We start from the raw sequence: 16,247 nt of genomic DNA on the forward strand, positions 1-16,247 counted from the left end.
CTTCTCACTGGCAAGGGGCAGTACAGAGCAGTCCCTCACACGGAGTCTGCTGGTCCTGGAAGTGATGGAGGGATGGTGACCCAACCCGCAGGCTACATGAAGGAAAGAGGACCTGGGACCCCCTGCAAAACTTCATCCTGCAGCATCTGCTGTGAGGAAGGAGTCCTGCAAGGAAGACTCCAAGATCCTTCACAAAGATCCAACTAACAAGCAATTAGGGGATGAAAAAGCAAGAAAGATGCCCCATTACTCCCACAACTGCAGTTTCACAAATCCTTCTCCCAAAAGATTCAGCCATGTGATGACTCTCAGGATAATCGTCCCCTGTTGTCACTAAGAGCACCCGGCAGTACTGGAAGTGATATCTCCTACCTCTGCCACAAAGAACAAGTGTACTCCGCAAAGAAATAGCTATCTGTAGTGGAACATTATATACTACTGTAAGGCTTCTACATCAAGCAATCCAACTACAAACCACTATTGAGGCACCTCTTCATCACAAGTGATAAAATGAGGTACCCATGTTCAGTAGACAGATGGCATATTAACGGTGAAAGCACATTGTTTTTTACAGAGGTGTTCACAAAGAATCCAGTGTTTATTTCTTAAAAAGCCTGTTCCATTAACACACACAACATTTCTGGTGCACCTAAATCTTCAAATTTTTCTTTACATTTTCCACTTTTGAGGCTGTACAGAAGTAAATCACAATTAAACAACAACACAACACCATTTGGCAATATGACATTGTCAGTTTTCCAAATTTAACAGCAGCTGGGAAAAAAGTATGTCAGTAATTTCCTACGGTGTTTTTCTGGGAGACTGAGTAGGAACATTCCATACAACAGGCATATTCAGAATAAAGGAAAACACTGTGTTCTAGGAAAAGTACTTATACACACTTTACACTGTTTATTGTCCATGGTGGTTCTTCACTTAAGTTGAAAATGTAATGCTTTTAATGGATTATTTTTAAAAACCCAAACCCAGAAGTCCTGCTTTAGTTTTTGCCATTTTTGTTTTCCACGTTGAATCCTTCTCACAGCTCACAGCCTAATTGCTGTTACTTATGACTTTTAGGTCTTTAGTACTGTTTTCAAGAAAGTTCCTGGAGAGAACTCAAGCAAGAGAAGCACAAATTTCTTTACAGAAATGCCTAACTACAGCCCTATGTGAAAAAATGAACTATTATTTTTCCCCAGGAGAAATACTGCAGCAATAACACACACGCACACACGCAATAGCCACCAAGCTATAAAAACAAACTCCAGCTCTGATATAACACAAAAATGTATTTATTTTAAATGGCAAATTGAAATACATATTTTGGCTGTACAACAACAAAAAAAGAGTATGTTCACAGAATCACAAGGTTGGAAGAGACCTTTGAAGATCATCAAGTCCAACCGTTCCCATCCTAAGCCAAACCATATCCCTGAGTACCTCATCTACCCTTTTTTTGAACACATCCAAGGAAGGTGACTCAACCCCCTCCCTGGGCAGCCTGTTCCAGGCCCTGACGACTCTTTCAGTAAAAATTTTTTTTCTAATATCCAATCTGTCCCTGCCCTGGCACAGCTTCATGCCATTTCCCCTTGTCCTATCTCCTGTCACCTGGCTGAAGAGGCCATTGCCCACCTCCCTACAACCTCCCTTCAGGTAGTTGTAGCTATTAGAAATTAATCCAAACATATTTTAAAGATTTTGAGGAGAAGCTTACATATGGAGAGGTCTCGCTACATCCACATTAAACTAAAATGGTTCACAGACCTTAAAAAACTGTCACTTAAGTAAAGAACAAATAGCAGAATGCACTAGTAATAATCTGGTGGAGGGGTAGAAGAAAATAATTTCTGATAAAATAAGTCACAGCACAAGAAAAGCATCTGTGGAGCTCACCCAACTAAGCACACATGGAGTCTGCATATTGTTTAATTAGCTCTATTTCCATTACTCAGTTGTTTCTCATGTGCTTATAAACATCCTTGGCCTAACCACAGAATTTCTGTAGAATCGGAAGAAAAACTACATTTCTCTTACTGCAATCTTCCTAAAACACGTCTGCATTTCCTATGTAGCTGTGCTAACTGCACTACTGAAAACCAGAGAAAGAATTCCTCTAAATTTCAGAGAAAAACATATTTCAGGAAGACAAACCAGATTTTGTGTAAAGCACTGAAATCATGTTTTCTCTGATCTATGCATGCTAGTACCAAAACCCTTTAAACAACAAAAACAAACCAACAAAAACTAAACCCAATACAAAACAAGCAAACAACTCCCCAGGATGTTCTACCATGGACACACCGTGGACACAATGCTGCAAGAAGTAGAAAAGCTACTCCTAAGCAGAGAAGGATCTCCTGAAAAACAGTTCTGCATTAAGAACCAGAAGCCCATCTAATGTGAACATTAAGTATCAATTCTCCTCATTTGTTCCCTACTAAAAAGCATTGATTTTATATTAAAGTGTCTAAACTGCTCTGGGAAACCCCAATATTAAATTGATGCATGTTTTGTATTGTTTGGTTTTGTTTTTGTTTTTTCCTGGAGATTGCAATGCTTATTGCTGCTGTTTCACACCTTCAACAGAAGCCTGACATATTTTACTTATTCCCCAATAGAGCAGTGATACTAATGTATTCTTGTATGCCTAAGATGATAAAATCAAATCAAAATACAAATGGGTACCAGATGTTTCATCAGTCAACCTCACTGCAAGTAAAGACAAGTAAGAGCCACACTCTTAATGCCTTTCTCTCAGGTAAATGAGCAGGGGAAAAACATTTCATTTTGTGACAATTCCAGACTACTGAGACCACTTAAACAACTTAAGGTTATAAAGGTAAGGTAAAAAGCAGTATCTCAGTCTCCATGCTCAGTACCATTTTGATTTTCCATATCCTTAAAAAATACCAAATTACCAGACAAGTCTACAGTTGCAGAACAAACCTAGACAAAACTGGTACAGAAGATGTACTGCAGTCACAAACCAGTTCTTCTGTCAGCTACAGCATTAAGATCTGGTGTCCTCATTTTCAAAGTTCAGAAAAGGAGAAGCAGACCGTCAAATATGTGGTCAATACATATCCATTAAGACCTCTGTACTGAAAATAAAGTAAATTTTGGCAACTTTGTGAGGGAATATAACACAGTTATCAACTTCATTTCACCAGTGAGTGATACATCAACAGCACAGAACTTCCCACTTTTCTCCTTGGCAAGATTTCACACCAGTGTGTGCCCGTGGTCAAGTTCAAAGCCCAGCCTGGCTCAGCAGCACACAGACCTCTGCCTCTTACAGGGACACCAGAAGGAACTTTTGATAGAACTTCAGGCAGAATCCATCCCTTAAATTCTGGGTTTATCTGACAATTTCTGAAGTTTTAGAAACTTCTAAAATAAATTATGTAACTTTACTATTAATACAGTATTATATTTATTTGTTATTACAGCATCCATACAGCCTGTATTTTAACTATATTTCATAAATATGTTTACTATTATGTACCTACTAATAAAGTATAAACTTACATTAGAAATGTATACCCTTATATGCAGTACAAAGTATTTTATTTTAATATTGCATTATAATTTTTAATAGATTATTAATGTAATATGGCACTATCTCCAATAATAGGCATGATGAAAGAAAATGCCTGTTTTTTCAAAAAGAAAGATTAAGGAAAAAACTGATTCCTAGAAGCATCAATTTCCACAATTTCCTGTAAATTTTCCATCGATGCCAGAGTTAGTCTCTGCAGTTTTTGGAGGCAGACAAAGGAATTTCTCTGCTGATTTGGCAAAGGAGCAGGGAAGGTATCAGTGCTGATAAGATAGTATTTATTTGCTACATCTGGTATAACTGCTTTTTATAGACTCCATCAGTGCAAGACAATCACTCTTGAAATTTCTCCTACCCTGAAACTGACATAAACCTTGAGGAACTACTTGAAATGCTGTTTGGTGTTTAAAACTGACAAGACTCCATTCTCTTGGCTTTCAGTTCACAGTGTAACATAAACCTTCAGAAGTAAGGAGATACAGCCTACTACAACACATAATTTGAATGAGCATTTCACACAGACTTATCTGTCATTTATCTTTGATAATTATTTTGGCTAGTGTATTTTTGGAACAATATTCAAGCAGAATTAGGCCTTGTTACGTTAAGTAACCTTATGGTAAGAACCACAGTAAAAAGAAAATTAGACATCATTAAATTGTACCAAAATTTAGTGATGTAAAAATATCCAATGCAGAAAATCAGGAGATGGAATTAGTAGAGCTAATAATGCTATTGTTAACAGTGAAGCCTACAGAAGTATATCCACGGCACAAATTAGAGTAGATTCTGAGTTATCTGAAAGCAGATAAAGAAAAAATAGACTATCTACTTTGAAAACATCTAGAGTATTTACTGGAGGAAAACTCACATATTCCTACTAAATAGATGTTTCTTCTCTGTGATCTTTGTTAAAAATCAGATTATTTTGTACAATTCTTTCTATTCAAGAGAGTATTTTCTTTTATTTTCAGGAAAGCTATTTTCTTAATTTATGTTTGGCCATTAACATAAATAGACAAAGACTAAACACTAACCTTTTATTACACTGCAATTAAAACAGTAGCTAGAAACAACAAAACCATGCAGCTTAACTCATCCCATCTGTCCATATGTATCAAAGTGCCTATAAAGAATGCTAGTTAGATCTTATTTAATCACTGAAGTCGTACAGCAAGAGTGAATTCAAGTGTGATAAATCAGATGAAAGGTAGTTAAATTTTAACCTCGACCCCTAAGATTACATTTGACATCATGTTGTTTTAGTATCAATGAAGACACCTGTGCAAAGTATCTCTGTTCACAGAGAAGGGAATAAAAGTTAACTTTTTCAAAACAAAAAACTTCAGGATATAGCTCACATTGAAAAAAACAAAAAGGATAACAAATATTTAAAGTTGAGATAAATGTATATCCGTAAGTAATATTTAAGTCTATAACTAATTATAACGTCATGGTCCTACAGATTCCATACTCTCTATACCACATTCTATTTTAGGGACATAACATGACAGTGCCTGTATGTCACTAATGCTGAGAATGATGTTTGTGATATATTTAATATCTCAGTTATTGATTTAGACTGCTTGGTGGATACCTGATATATACAGTATTTCCATAACAGTGAAATACAGAATTAAACAAGAGGTAGCTAAGGTTACCCTCGTTGGCTACACAAGAGGCACAGTTTCATAAAGACTGAAGTATATTTAAGGAAAAGAAAAAAAGATCAGGGTAGGCTGAGCTCACAATCTAATTCCTAAAAGTTCTTGCAGGGAAGATTCACTGACACTTAAAAATTGGAGGAATATTTTTTAAAATGCTTTTTTGAGCACATATTATTTTCATAATACTTTGGGACTATTAACTGAAACTCGATCATTCTAGATTAATTAGGAGGTAACAATGTTATCAAGGCATTTAAACCCATGGAACCAACTAATTATATTGTAATACTTCAGTTTACTTCTAGGTGCATGGTAAAGAAAAAACTTAATAGGCACATATTGAGGCAATATACCAGTTAGGCATAGGCATGAATTGTGTTAAGCTGCCTCTTTTGTAGCTATAGATTATTGACATCTCACTCGTATAATAAAAAATTGACTACCTTTCCTTACCAAAAATAGGCAGCATTTAATGCATTTACCTACAGAGTTGACTACCTTGTCATGACTTAAGACAACATTTTTTGATAATATTTATCAAGACAGTAAATACAGCAGGAAAGATATGGTATAAAGTAAACCACAAAGTCAGGAAATGGACACTACCACACACCAACAACAGCCTGCAGCTCACTGCACCTTAATACCAAGCCTCTCCAGTGCTGGGCACTGCTGTAAAGAGACATCATGACTTCAAAGCCTCCTGAATCAAACTGGGCCTCCCCGAAGGCTGTCAGTTTTGCAGATTCCTCAGAGGGATTTAAAGGCACTGTCTTACAGATGGTTCAAGGACCCAACCTGAAAATGCAGCAAGAAATCCTTTTAACACCTTTCCAACTGAGCTACAAGCAGAACAGAAACCTGAGGTTGTGCAGGTAACCACTGCCCAGTTCTGTACACTTCATCCCAGCCCACTCCACACAGCACAGCATGTTCTGTTGCACAGAGAAAACACTGGTCAGCAGCAAAACAAAATGCAAAAAAAAAAAAGCCAGGACAATGTTTTATGGAAGGGACAAGGTAAAGCAGGGAAGATATTTTTTAAAAACAATTAAAAAATATAATCCTTCCTTAAAAACAGTCCAACCCACAACAACAATGGTAATTTTAATGATTTCACATGGGTTTTTTTAATGGACAGATTTTAAGCGTTAATGCTGCGAGCATGTGGTCAGGTTTGCACCAGCTGAAATAAAATCTGAGGCTTGTCTGAGGCCTGCAAGCTACCACTGAGCAGCACGTTTGATGCAGATTAAAAACATTTGCATGAAGTTTCAAAAGCCTGTTTAAAAATTATACTGCAGACTTATTTTACACACACTTAATTTTATTTTGTAAGCATCCTAGTAATCTATTGTAAGTGCTGCTACATTTACACTCTCAATTTCTAATAGAATAAAGACTCAGAAGATAAACACTTTAAAGTATTACTTAGGGGACAAAATCTATACTAGGATGTTTGATCCAAGAAAAGTGGGCATTTTTTTTCTTTTTATGATGGAGTAAGCACAAGAATCTTCCTGTATATTTATCAGATTAGACTGCACATATTCTTTCTAGTTTTATTTTAGAACCACATTCCTCCCTCCAGGCGATTCCATACATCATTACAAATCCTTATGCAATTTTATCCCGTGTTCTATATTTATCAAGACACCTCATCTTAATACCAATGTTCTTCTCTCAGCATGAACCAGGCTTTTAAACAGATTGCAAAGAAACCCTCACAAAAATTCCATTCTAACAAGATCTGCCATTGTCTCACAATTTAAAGCACTTACACATAACTTACAGATTACACAATGGCTCCTACAGAGACATAAGTATTTTCCTATTTGGTGACCAAATTAAAATGCCACATATATACCCTTTATCTGCAAAGACTAAAAGTCCTTCCAGTGTAGCTATTACGTGCAGTTTACCTTCCTAAATATCATCTATGACAGAAAGATATTCAGAAATATATTGAATGAGGAAGTGTGGGCTAAAAGTAGTGCAAGCATAATTTAAGTCACAAAGTGGTCCTGGATACAAAGGGCATATAAAAACCCCATCAAAATCCCAGAACTACACACCTCTTCCTGCCACTGCTCTTAAAAAATTACTTCAAGTGATTTAAACAAAATGCTGCACCTGAATACATTTGGTTTGAAAGCATATGTATGCCAGAAGTTACCAACCCAGTGAAAATACACTAAACAGGTAATCTGCTTACAGGAGACATTATTTTGCCAATCACCCACTGAAACGGGTTGGAAATTACACCTGCTTGAAAACCATACACAATACATCAGAACTTGTCTGACACCACTGTACCGCAGCACTCGTGTCTTTGAACACAAAGTGCCCATCTCAAAGCGTCACCAAGAAACACAGATAAGGTTTCAGAACTTTCTTTAACCATTTTTATCAGCTTTGAAGTCTTGGAGTACAGAGACTTCTACTAAACTCCTGAGAAACTGAAAATTTATATTTAAGCACTCTCCCTAGATTATCTTATGAACTATGTTGCACCAAGATCTCCACAGGATTTGTAAGCAGGTCCTCCAGTATTTTTTTTGCCTTTTCCATTGTGTCTGAACAAACGGGGCCTTCCCTGAACAAACTGGTGTTTGAGGAATCCTTTACAGTATTCTGGGTTCTTTAAATAGTGTACAGTGATAATTCCAACACAAATTTTTGTGGTAGTTACACACGTAGCCCTGAAAACTAATCTAAGCCATAGTTTTAATCATTAGAAGTATTTTACTCTAGTTTCTTGGAATAACAGTTTTCATATCACTGCAACACACAAAGTCTCCACTACCATGTGTGGCTATCTTTGCTTCTCTTAAGAATCATTAACATTGGAAAACAGCAAAACATGTAGTGCAGTTTCAAGTGAAAAACAAATTTAACACAGTCCAGAAGAGGATTGTTTCAATAAATAACTTTTAAATGAGAAAAAAAAAAACCAAACCAAGAAGGCATAAATGGCTTCTTTACCATTGTTATACACATTATCTCAGTATTTTCAGTATGACAGGAATTGAGTCTCTCCTAATCTGGAAGAATTGTACCACACTGCTGATGCAACACAAGCAGTAGTAGAGAAGGTAAAATAAAGAGAACCAATTAGATTACAATCATGTAACAGAAAATAATTACAGAACAAGAACAGGCAAAAAAATATAAGTTGTGTTTTCCTCTATTTCGGGTAAGCAGTGTCGAATGTTTAAATACCAACTAATGCTCCCACAACCCAAGAAAATGAATGCTGAAACAAAACCTCATTTGCCCAGGAAACAGACAAGACTTTGCACAAATATAACTTCATATAAGTGCTAGTAACAGCTCCAGTCAGTCTCATTTCAAAAACAGTGACTCAGACTCAGCACAAAATGTGATGCTCTGCAGGGATGGCATCTTTTCAAGGGTGAATCAAATTATATTATTCTTTCTGAAGCTAGTGCCTAAACACATTGATAAAAAACTCAGCAGGGGCAGGAGATGCTGCCCCTGGCAGCCTGCTGCTTCTCAGAGTTTTCTTATCATTTGCAGTTTGCACACACACAAGACTGATGCGACAGTGCCTTGGCAAATTCCAAATTCAGTTGGAGTGGGGAGGCAGAAGTCATTACCTCTCACAACATGCTACGGCCTCCCAATGAGTGCCATTCCAAATCCACTTGCAGTCTTTGGCAATCATGCTTGATTATTGACCCTGATAAAGGTAACCTACCCGACCACAAAGCTGATTTGTGACAAAAAGCAGACTTCAACCAAAGAATTCCAACAGCTTTAGGCCATATAATGCCACAATAGTATTACCAACTGCAAGCTCTGAGATAACAAAGAGACAGAGACAATACCACGAGTCTGGTCAAGGCTAGAAATTAGGTACCACTGCATCATGTGAATTACACTACTACAGAAAAGAAGCAGCCTGTATAGTATCACTGCAGTGTGGAGTGCAGTGTGTACATTCTTGACCTGGCTGTGTTGGTCAGGACAACAGAAGAAACACTTTCAGTGAAGTTCAACATAAATCCACATTCTAAGTTACACTGGGTAGAAAAAAAGCTCTTACGCTCTCCCTTCCTCTACACATACACACACCCTCACTATATAACCTTGCTATATATAATATATATATTGTATATTTTTTCTATATATATATACAATATATATATCATATTAATTTTTAAAAACTTATCTAGTTTTTCCCAGCACAGGCTGTACCTAGTCTAGGATATTGTCAATGTAGCTTCACTGGTAAATAACAAGTGCAGATAGAACTAAAACTTGGTGCCTATAAAAAATTAGAAAAGGGCATGTTAATTTTGCTGTAAAAAATTATACAGTAGAGATTTACAATCAGCACTAAGGACTTATTCCAATATATGTTACTTGCACGTTTCCTAACAGTAGGTCAGCAAATGAATACAGAGAATGAAAATAACTTCATAAATCACTTACTGAAGTTCTAAAGAGACAGTTAGTATGAAAGATTGCATCTGAAGTACTCTTACATTAAATATAGAAAGTTTTATTGTTAATACACTACCCACTTAATGTAAGCTGTCAGAAGAGATGAGTGGCAGTGAAATGCTGATAAAAAAAAAAAACAGGCCAAAAAAATTTAAAAAAAAAACAAACAACCTGAAAATTTCTTGCCAGAATAAACAACAATTATATTGGAACAGAGTAACCAAACATAAGCCACTACAAAATAAACCAGACACTATCCATACAACTCACAAAAGGAAAACAGCTTAACTGACCCTGCAGGACCTTTGGTTCTGCAAAGACTTGTAGACAGGCTGGATTTCATTCACTCTGAGAAGTGCCAACAACCAGTATCAACTGGCAGGATTAAATACACTGCAGCAGCAGCACACGAGGGCTGGAATTAAAGAAAGATTTAAGAAACTAGGTGACAAAGGTATCAGTCTCTGATTTTAAAATTATGAAAATCTTTAGAATAAAAAAGAAAAAATAATGACTTTTCATAAATTTTACTCTGATGTGTTGTTTTCCAGCTTTAACAGTAAACTGTACCTCTGAAGTTCTCTAGAAAAATGTATGGCTGAAAAAATTCTGACTAGTTTGATAGAGACAAGTTTTATTGAGACCAATTGAAAATCTAAACACGGTTATCAACTTCAGCTACTTAAATTAAACAAACAGGAAGTACTTCTTTTGAAGAAGCAAAGCTATTAATGGCTGTTACATGTCACTTAGCACAAGAATGAGAACTTACTCAGTGGCTCAAATGATGCTTACACCAGAGTTCCAGACATACATGAAATTGGTCTTAACAACAGGGGGTTTTAAACATAATGCAATGCTGCTGAAAAGCATCACATAACTAATCATTAAAATCATATTCTGTTGGCTCTTTACAACATGGAGATACACTCTGTCAAATATTTCAAATAATCACCACCCTTTTTGCAGCAATTCATTCTTATGATTCGACAGTAAAGCCTGTATTACCAAGGAAAACCAGGAATTACTGTAGCATAACCTCACTGCGATCTCAAGAGCAAATGCTAGACCTTGTTGAGGATATAGAAGAATAAACATTTCACTAGATAGTCCTTTATTACCACAATGACAATGAAAACTATGCTGTTTGATTTTGAATACTTGCCTTAATCTGTATTTCACGTACCTATGCTGCAAAATTTTCTACTACACAACAAATTGCAACATGAAGAAATAATTAAGAATTGCTTGCCAGCACCTGCTCAAGCAAGGCTGCTTAAGATCAATTATAATGAAAAAAAAAAATGATTAGAAGGCAAAGTTATCCACTGTGGAAATGTGAAAAGCATCTCCAGGACTGCACAAGCTCTGAACTGACAGAAAAAAACAACCTTCACACATAAAATATGGGTGATACACTTCTTTCAACATTGTTTTGCTTTTGAGGATTTCCTATTTCTGTCAATAAGAAGCCACAAGCAGTATCCAAACTGCTTAAAAGACTCGGGACATGCTGTTTTGACTCTATTACTCTGTTCATAGCTTTTACAATCCAGGGCCACTTTCAGTTCACTGGCCATAGTGTTATGCTCTGCATGGCCAATTTTTAGGTAGTTTTAAAATGTTCAATACGTTAATTGCAGCAGCACAAGACATACAGAGGACTTATACCTACTACAGCATCTCCAACAGTCATTTTACTAGAAAAATTAAAATTTTAAATTGAATTAACTACTTAACATTTGCAAAGTCCAGGAATTTAATGTAGCTGTAGACTACTGGAGTTCCCCCAGAGAATTACAAGTGTACTTATAGAATTCTCCATGCATTACATGGAAGCTCTATGAACACATCAGCACCGGATCTAGATTTCTTCATGCCACACCCTTTAGAAGTGATTACTTCCTGCATTGGACACTTCTTATATATACCTACATGCGTGTCTGTTTAGGCAAGAATTATATACAGACATACATAAAACTGGTCTCAAGGACATACGTTCCTAAACATTATGATTGCTGCTGCTGAATGTCACGTAAGTAAACATGAAACCACATTCTGTTGGCTTTTTACAGCAAGGAGATACACTCCCAGTAGGATTTCTAGTGGAATAACAGATACCTTCTCACTAGAAACTGTATATAGAAAGTCAGTTTTAACGTGTGCTGTCCAAGGACTAAGAATTAATCTATTCAGCAACATGCTTATTTTTTTAACAAAATTAAGTTTCCTGAGAAGGTGCATGTTAGAAATTCTTCACAATTAAGACAGCAATATAATTTTTAAAATAATCAAATTGTCATTCTTTGCTCTTGGTTGAAGAATAAAAGTTGCTATTTATCTGCCTGCAGTTCAGTCTGCTCAGTATCCATTAAGAGACAAGACATTGAAGCATACAAACTGTTGAATACTTCCAAAATTTCCAGGTGTAAGTAGATGAATGGTTCTGCAAGCATAGACTGTTTTTTTTTCATCTGTCTCACCTAAACCCTCTAGCCTAAAAAAACCATTTAGGTCTTCCAGTCTGGAAAGAACCAACCAACTCTAGTTGACAGTAACTTCTTCTCTGAAGGAAGAATGGGAAAAATCTCACTACCTTCATGAGCATCATCAAGCTGGGAAGCATCACTGTATTCTGGAACTTGTGAAGATTATTTTGTAAATAACGACTGTCCTCAAACACAACCTCCTGAGCATGCACTGATACTCTAGGGCAAGCAACGTTTTATCATCCATAGCTCACATTTTGAACATACTAAGAGGAAATCACCCCATCACGTGTGATGCATTTCAAGGTATGAGATTATAACAGCACTGTTTTTGTGAAATACTCTTCTTTCAGGAGAAGAAAGGTGCATGACTGTCTGCCAGCACCTGATACGAAGACCACACGCCATGGAAGGAAGAGAAGTGCTGAAAGTCACTCGCACAGCAAGGAGCTCGGTACAGGCCGTGTGCTTGTGCAAACCACAGAGTTCATGAGGCTGCACCACCGGGGCTGTCAGGCGGACCGGGTAGCGCTGGGTACTGAGGCAACCCCCTGCCTTCTTCCCCTGACGACAATGTCAACGTTCCCGTCACTGAGACGAGGCAGGATTACTTTTAGTGACACTGTGCCGACGCCGGCGGCTGCCAGGGGGGCCGGGGACGCGCATTACCTGCTGGATGACCTGAGCCAGGAAGATTCCCGCCGCCTCTCAGCGTTGAGGCAGACGAGGTCCGACCACCGACCCTGCTCCTCCACGCCCGCCGACGGCCGCCCCCGGGCCCCACGCCCGCCTCCGGCGCCAGGTCCCGGCCCTGCCCGCGGCCCGTCCGGCCCTGCCCGCGGGGTGGGGGAGAGACGAGGCTGCCAGAGCGGGGATGCTGCCGCCTTACCTGAGCCAGGACCGTCGAGAACACGCCCGGCCGCCCGCTGTAACACGCTGCCAGCGAGCCTCCGCCGATCAGGGCAGCGGCGGCAGCCACCCTCCAGCTGGGCGGGCGCCGCTGGCTCCGAGGGGGCCGCAGCCCAGTCAGCCGCCCCCTCAGCGGAGCGCGGACACCAGCCACTAACGCCGCTCTCCACGCCGCCATCTTCCCGGAAGCCGCCGTGGCGCCGCCGACATCGAACCGGCCCCTCGGCCGCCGCGGGCCGCCGGGCGCATGCGCGCCGGCCGGGCCCGAAGCCGTCGGGCAGCCCGCTGCCCGCCTGGCGGGGAGGGGGTGGTGGGAGTTGTGTCCCGTCGGGATGGGATCGTTCCCTACGAGAGCGCAGCGCGCCGGCCCCGCTCCGCGAGCGGGAGGGAAGCTACCCGCAAACCGGAGGGGACGGTCCTGGCTGAGAGGTAACGTAGGGTCTCCCAGCTGTCACCGGCGCCTTCCCCTCTTGGAAACGCCCCCGGCTCCCGGCCGGACAGTCTCCTCAGGGGCGAGGGGAGGCGGCAGAGCCCCCGCTTCAAGCGCTTCGCTGAGAACAAGTTAAATGGAACGTCCTGGCGGCGGGCAGAGGCCCTGCGCGGCCCGGCCGGGCCCCCCGGGACTGCAGCTGCCTCTGACCCTGCCCCGGCACGGGGAAAGGGCTTGGCCAAGGATCGGGCTCGGCTGGCGGGGTCCTGTGGAGAGAGGAGGTGATGGCCAGGGTCAGGCGTTTTGTTTGTGCTGGGAAGGGACCACCGAAGGCTCTTACCTGTGCGGTAGGGAGTGAAAAGCGGCGAGAGGTGTAACGGTGCTCTAGTCCCAAGGGCTATTCACTTATGCAGCTCTTCTTCCAGAGCTTTAAGCCGCTGATGAGTAGGTGAAGAGCACTGGGTTTGGAAACCCATCAGGAATCCCAGTGGACAGAGGGAGGCAGGTCCGATGAGCACTAGCAGGGCTAACCTGGCACCAGCCATCCCAAAGTATGGGAGACCTCAGGTGTGATCTGTTGCTCTGCATATGTTCCAGGTGAGAAACAACAAAAGCACGAGACCTTTTCAAGAGGAGAGATTCTCATAAAATTCAGATGGCAGTAGATACTGTTTACAGAAACTTTCATGGCAGAGGTCATCACAGAAAATTGTTACAGATTGCCTTGACCAGCAGTAATAATGTGTGTCAAAGACAGCTATTCACTGTGGGTCCTTCAAGGTGCTTTTTTTGTCCACTGCCATAGATTCAACAAATCTGTCTGGGCCTTGATTAGATAAAATTAGTTGATCACACTCAAACGTAGTTAGCCGGTCACATTCAAACATTGGGCCATCTGGGAATTAACGGTACGGTCACACAAAGTAAAGCAGAGAAGAAGCTAAGTGTCATTTGTAGGTTGGCAGTGCCAGTATCCATATTTTAAGAATGGTTCACCATGTGACCGTGGGAAAAGACTGGGCAGAGAACTGCTTTGTGCAATTTCCCATTGTTTTGGTCTTCAGTTAAAGGCATTCAGAAAGTACTCAAGTTAATTTTAGCAAACCATATCTTTCACCTCTTTCTGATGCAACAGCTAGTACTGTGATATCAATATTACAAATGCTGTAGTACAGGCTCTGACACATGGAAATACATTTTTGCCCTTCATCCACTGACAAATGATGGCCATGCATCAGTGCCACTAAACTAATTTTAGTTCGCTCTCCTTCCCTGACTTGAATTAATAATCATTAATTCAGTTTCATAGATGGTAATTTCGGTCATCTAACTGATGGCATCTCAGAATTTATCCAGCCTTCCATTAGTACATGTTGCTGAGTGTCATTCTGTGGAGTGTTTGGGACATCTTCAGGAATGTGCCACCTGAGTCCTTAGCAGGTTACAAACCCTTCAAAGACACCTTTTCTGGGAGGCACAAATGACTGCACATTGCAAAATCACTCGAGAGCACAACATGCAGGGTGAATGGTTTACGTCTCCACAGACAAATGTACATTGCAAAGTCTTTTTTGCATCCCCAGAGACTTAGAAACTCACTCATATAGGAAGATCCTTTGTAATCCCCAGATACTGTAAAACATAGCAGCAAAATCCCTCTATCATTATACACACACTGAAAAATCCCACTTGTGCTGTAGAGATGTAAAACTTGCAGCAAATTCCTGCCCCCTATTTCTACTGCCCTCCAGACAGACAAAATATTTTCCATCCCAGTCTTCCAGTCTTGACACAGAATTTTTGCACAGGGACGTTCCCTCTCTGTGGCAGTGAGTAACAAGCACTATATGAATGCAGGAAACATTGCAGGAACATTTTAAAGGATGGCTGAGAGATTCGAGTTCTGAATGTCTGACCCCTTGGTGTTGAGCACATACCACAACACAGGTAAGCAGGTGTAGTTCAGCACCCTGCCAGGCATTTTCAGTTTTTCTTTTGAGTAAGAACAAGTAAGTAGGTCATTTGTCTTTCCTGAGATGACATTCCTGACTGGAACAGATACAACTGCAATGTGAGTGGATAACTATTCTCATATGTATGCAAACACGCAATGCGGATGGGGACGTTGTGTCCTTAGCCACCCCTTTGCTTCCTACAGTAAATTTACCTCGTGTGTGCAGTGTCCAGGAGTGCAAAGCTACTGCTGTGCAAATGTGGTTCATACCTGTGTTGCAACAACCAGGCTGGTATGTTTGTGGGTGTTTAGAACTCGAAAATTTGCAAAAGCAAATGAAAAGCCTAATAAAATATTTTCTTAGATGTGTAAGAATGTCATTTTCCTGTAAGATGTAATATCCCACTTAATTGTTACATAACAATACTGAAATGCAGTCATTTCTTGTTAGGCATAATGAGCCTAATGTGAAGTCACATCAGAAGACAAACACACTACTATGAAATAAAACCCTTGCAACTCCTGTGATTCTCAAGGAAATTCTGTTTGGCAGAAACTTCATTTCTTCCGAGTTCTGTTACAAAGTCAAAAGGAAAAACTAAAAATACCAAGTAAACCTACAGCTCCACGTGCCTGAAGGTCCACTTCCATGTCTTAGTGTCTTTTAAGAGTGTTAGGCCAAGTTCCAACACTTCACTCTGCTAGAACTCCAATCCCCTTGAGAACAGTAGGCTTAGTGCCAGCACTCATTTACTCTTGTAAC

General features: G+C 40.0%; 1 protein-coding gene across 1 annotated transcript in view; it reads right to left on the reverse strand.

The window, feature by feature from the left end:
- Window positions 1–13,317, reverse strand: part of MICU2 (mitochondrial calcium uptake 2) — a 146,235-nt gene extending 132,918 nt beyond the window's left edge. Inside the window, exon 1 of the mRNA XM_084270255.1 lies at window positions 13,081–13,317. Within this exon, the coding sequence (XP_084126381.1) occupies window positions 13,081–13,278 (198 nt within the window). The 5' untranslated portion in view covers window positions 13,279–13,317. The remainder of the gene's footprint in view (window positions 1–13,080) is intronic.
- Window positions 13,318–16,247: the final 2,930 nt, after the last annotated feature.

This window comes from Gallinula chloropus (assembly GCF_964237585.1).
Source record: "Gallinula chloropus genome assembly, chromosome: 1".
Classification (NCBI taxonomy): Eukaryota; Metazoa; Chordata; class Aves; order Gruiformes; family Rallidae; genus Gallinula; species Gallinula chloropus.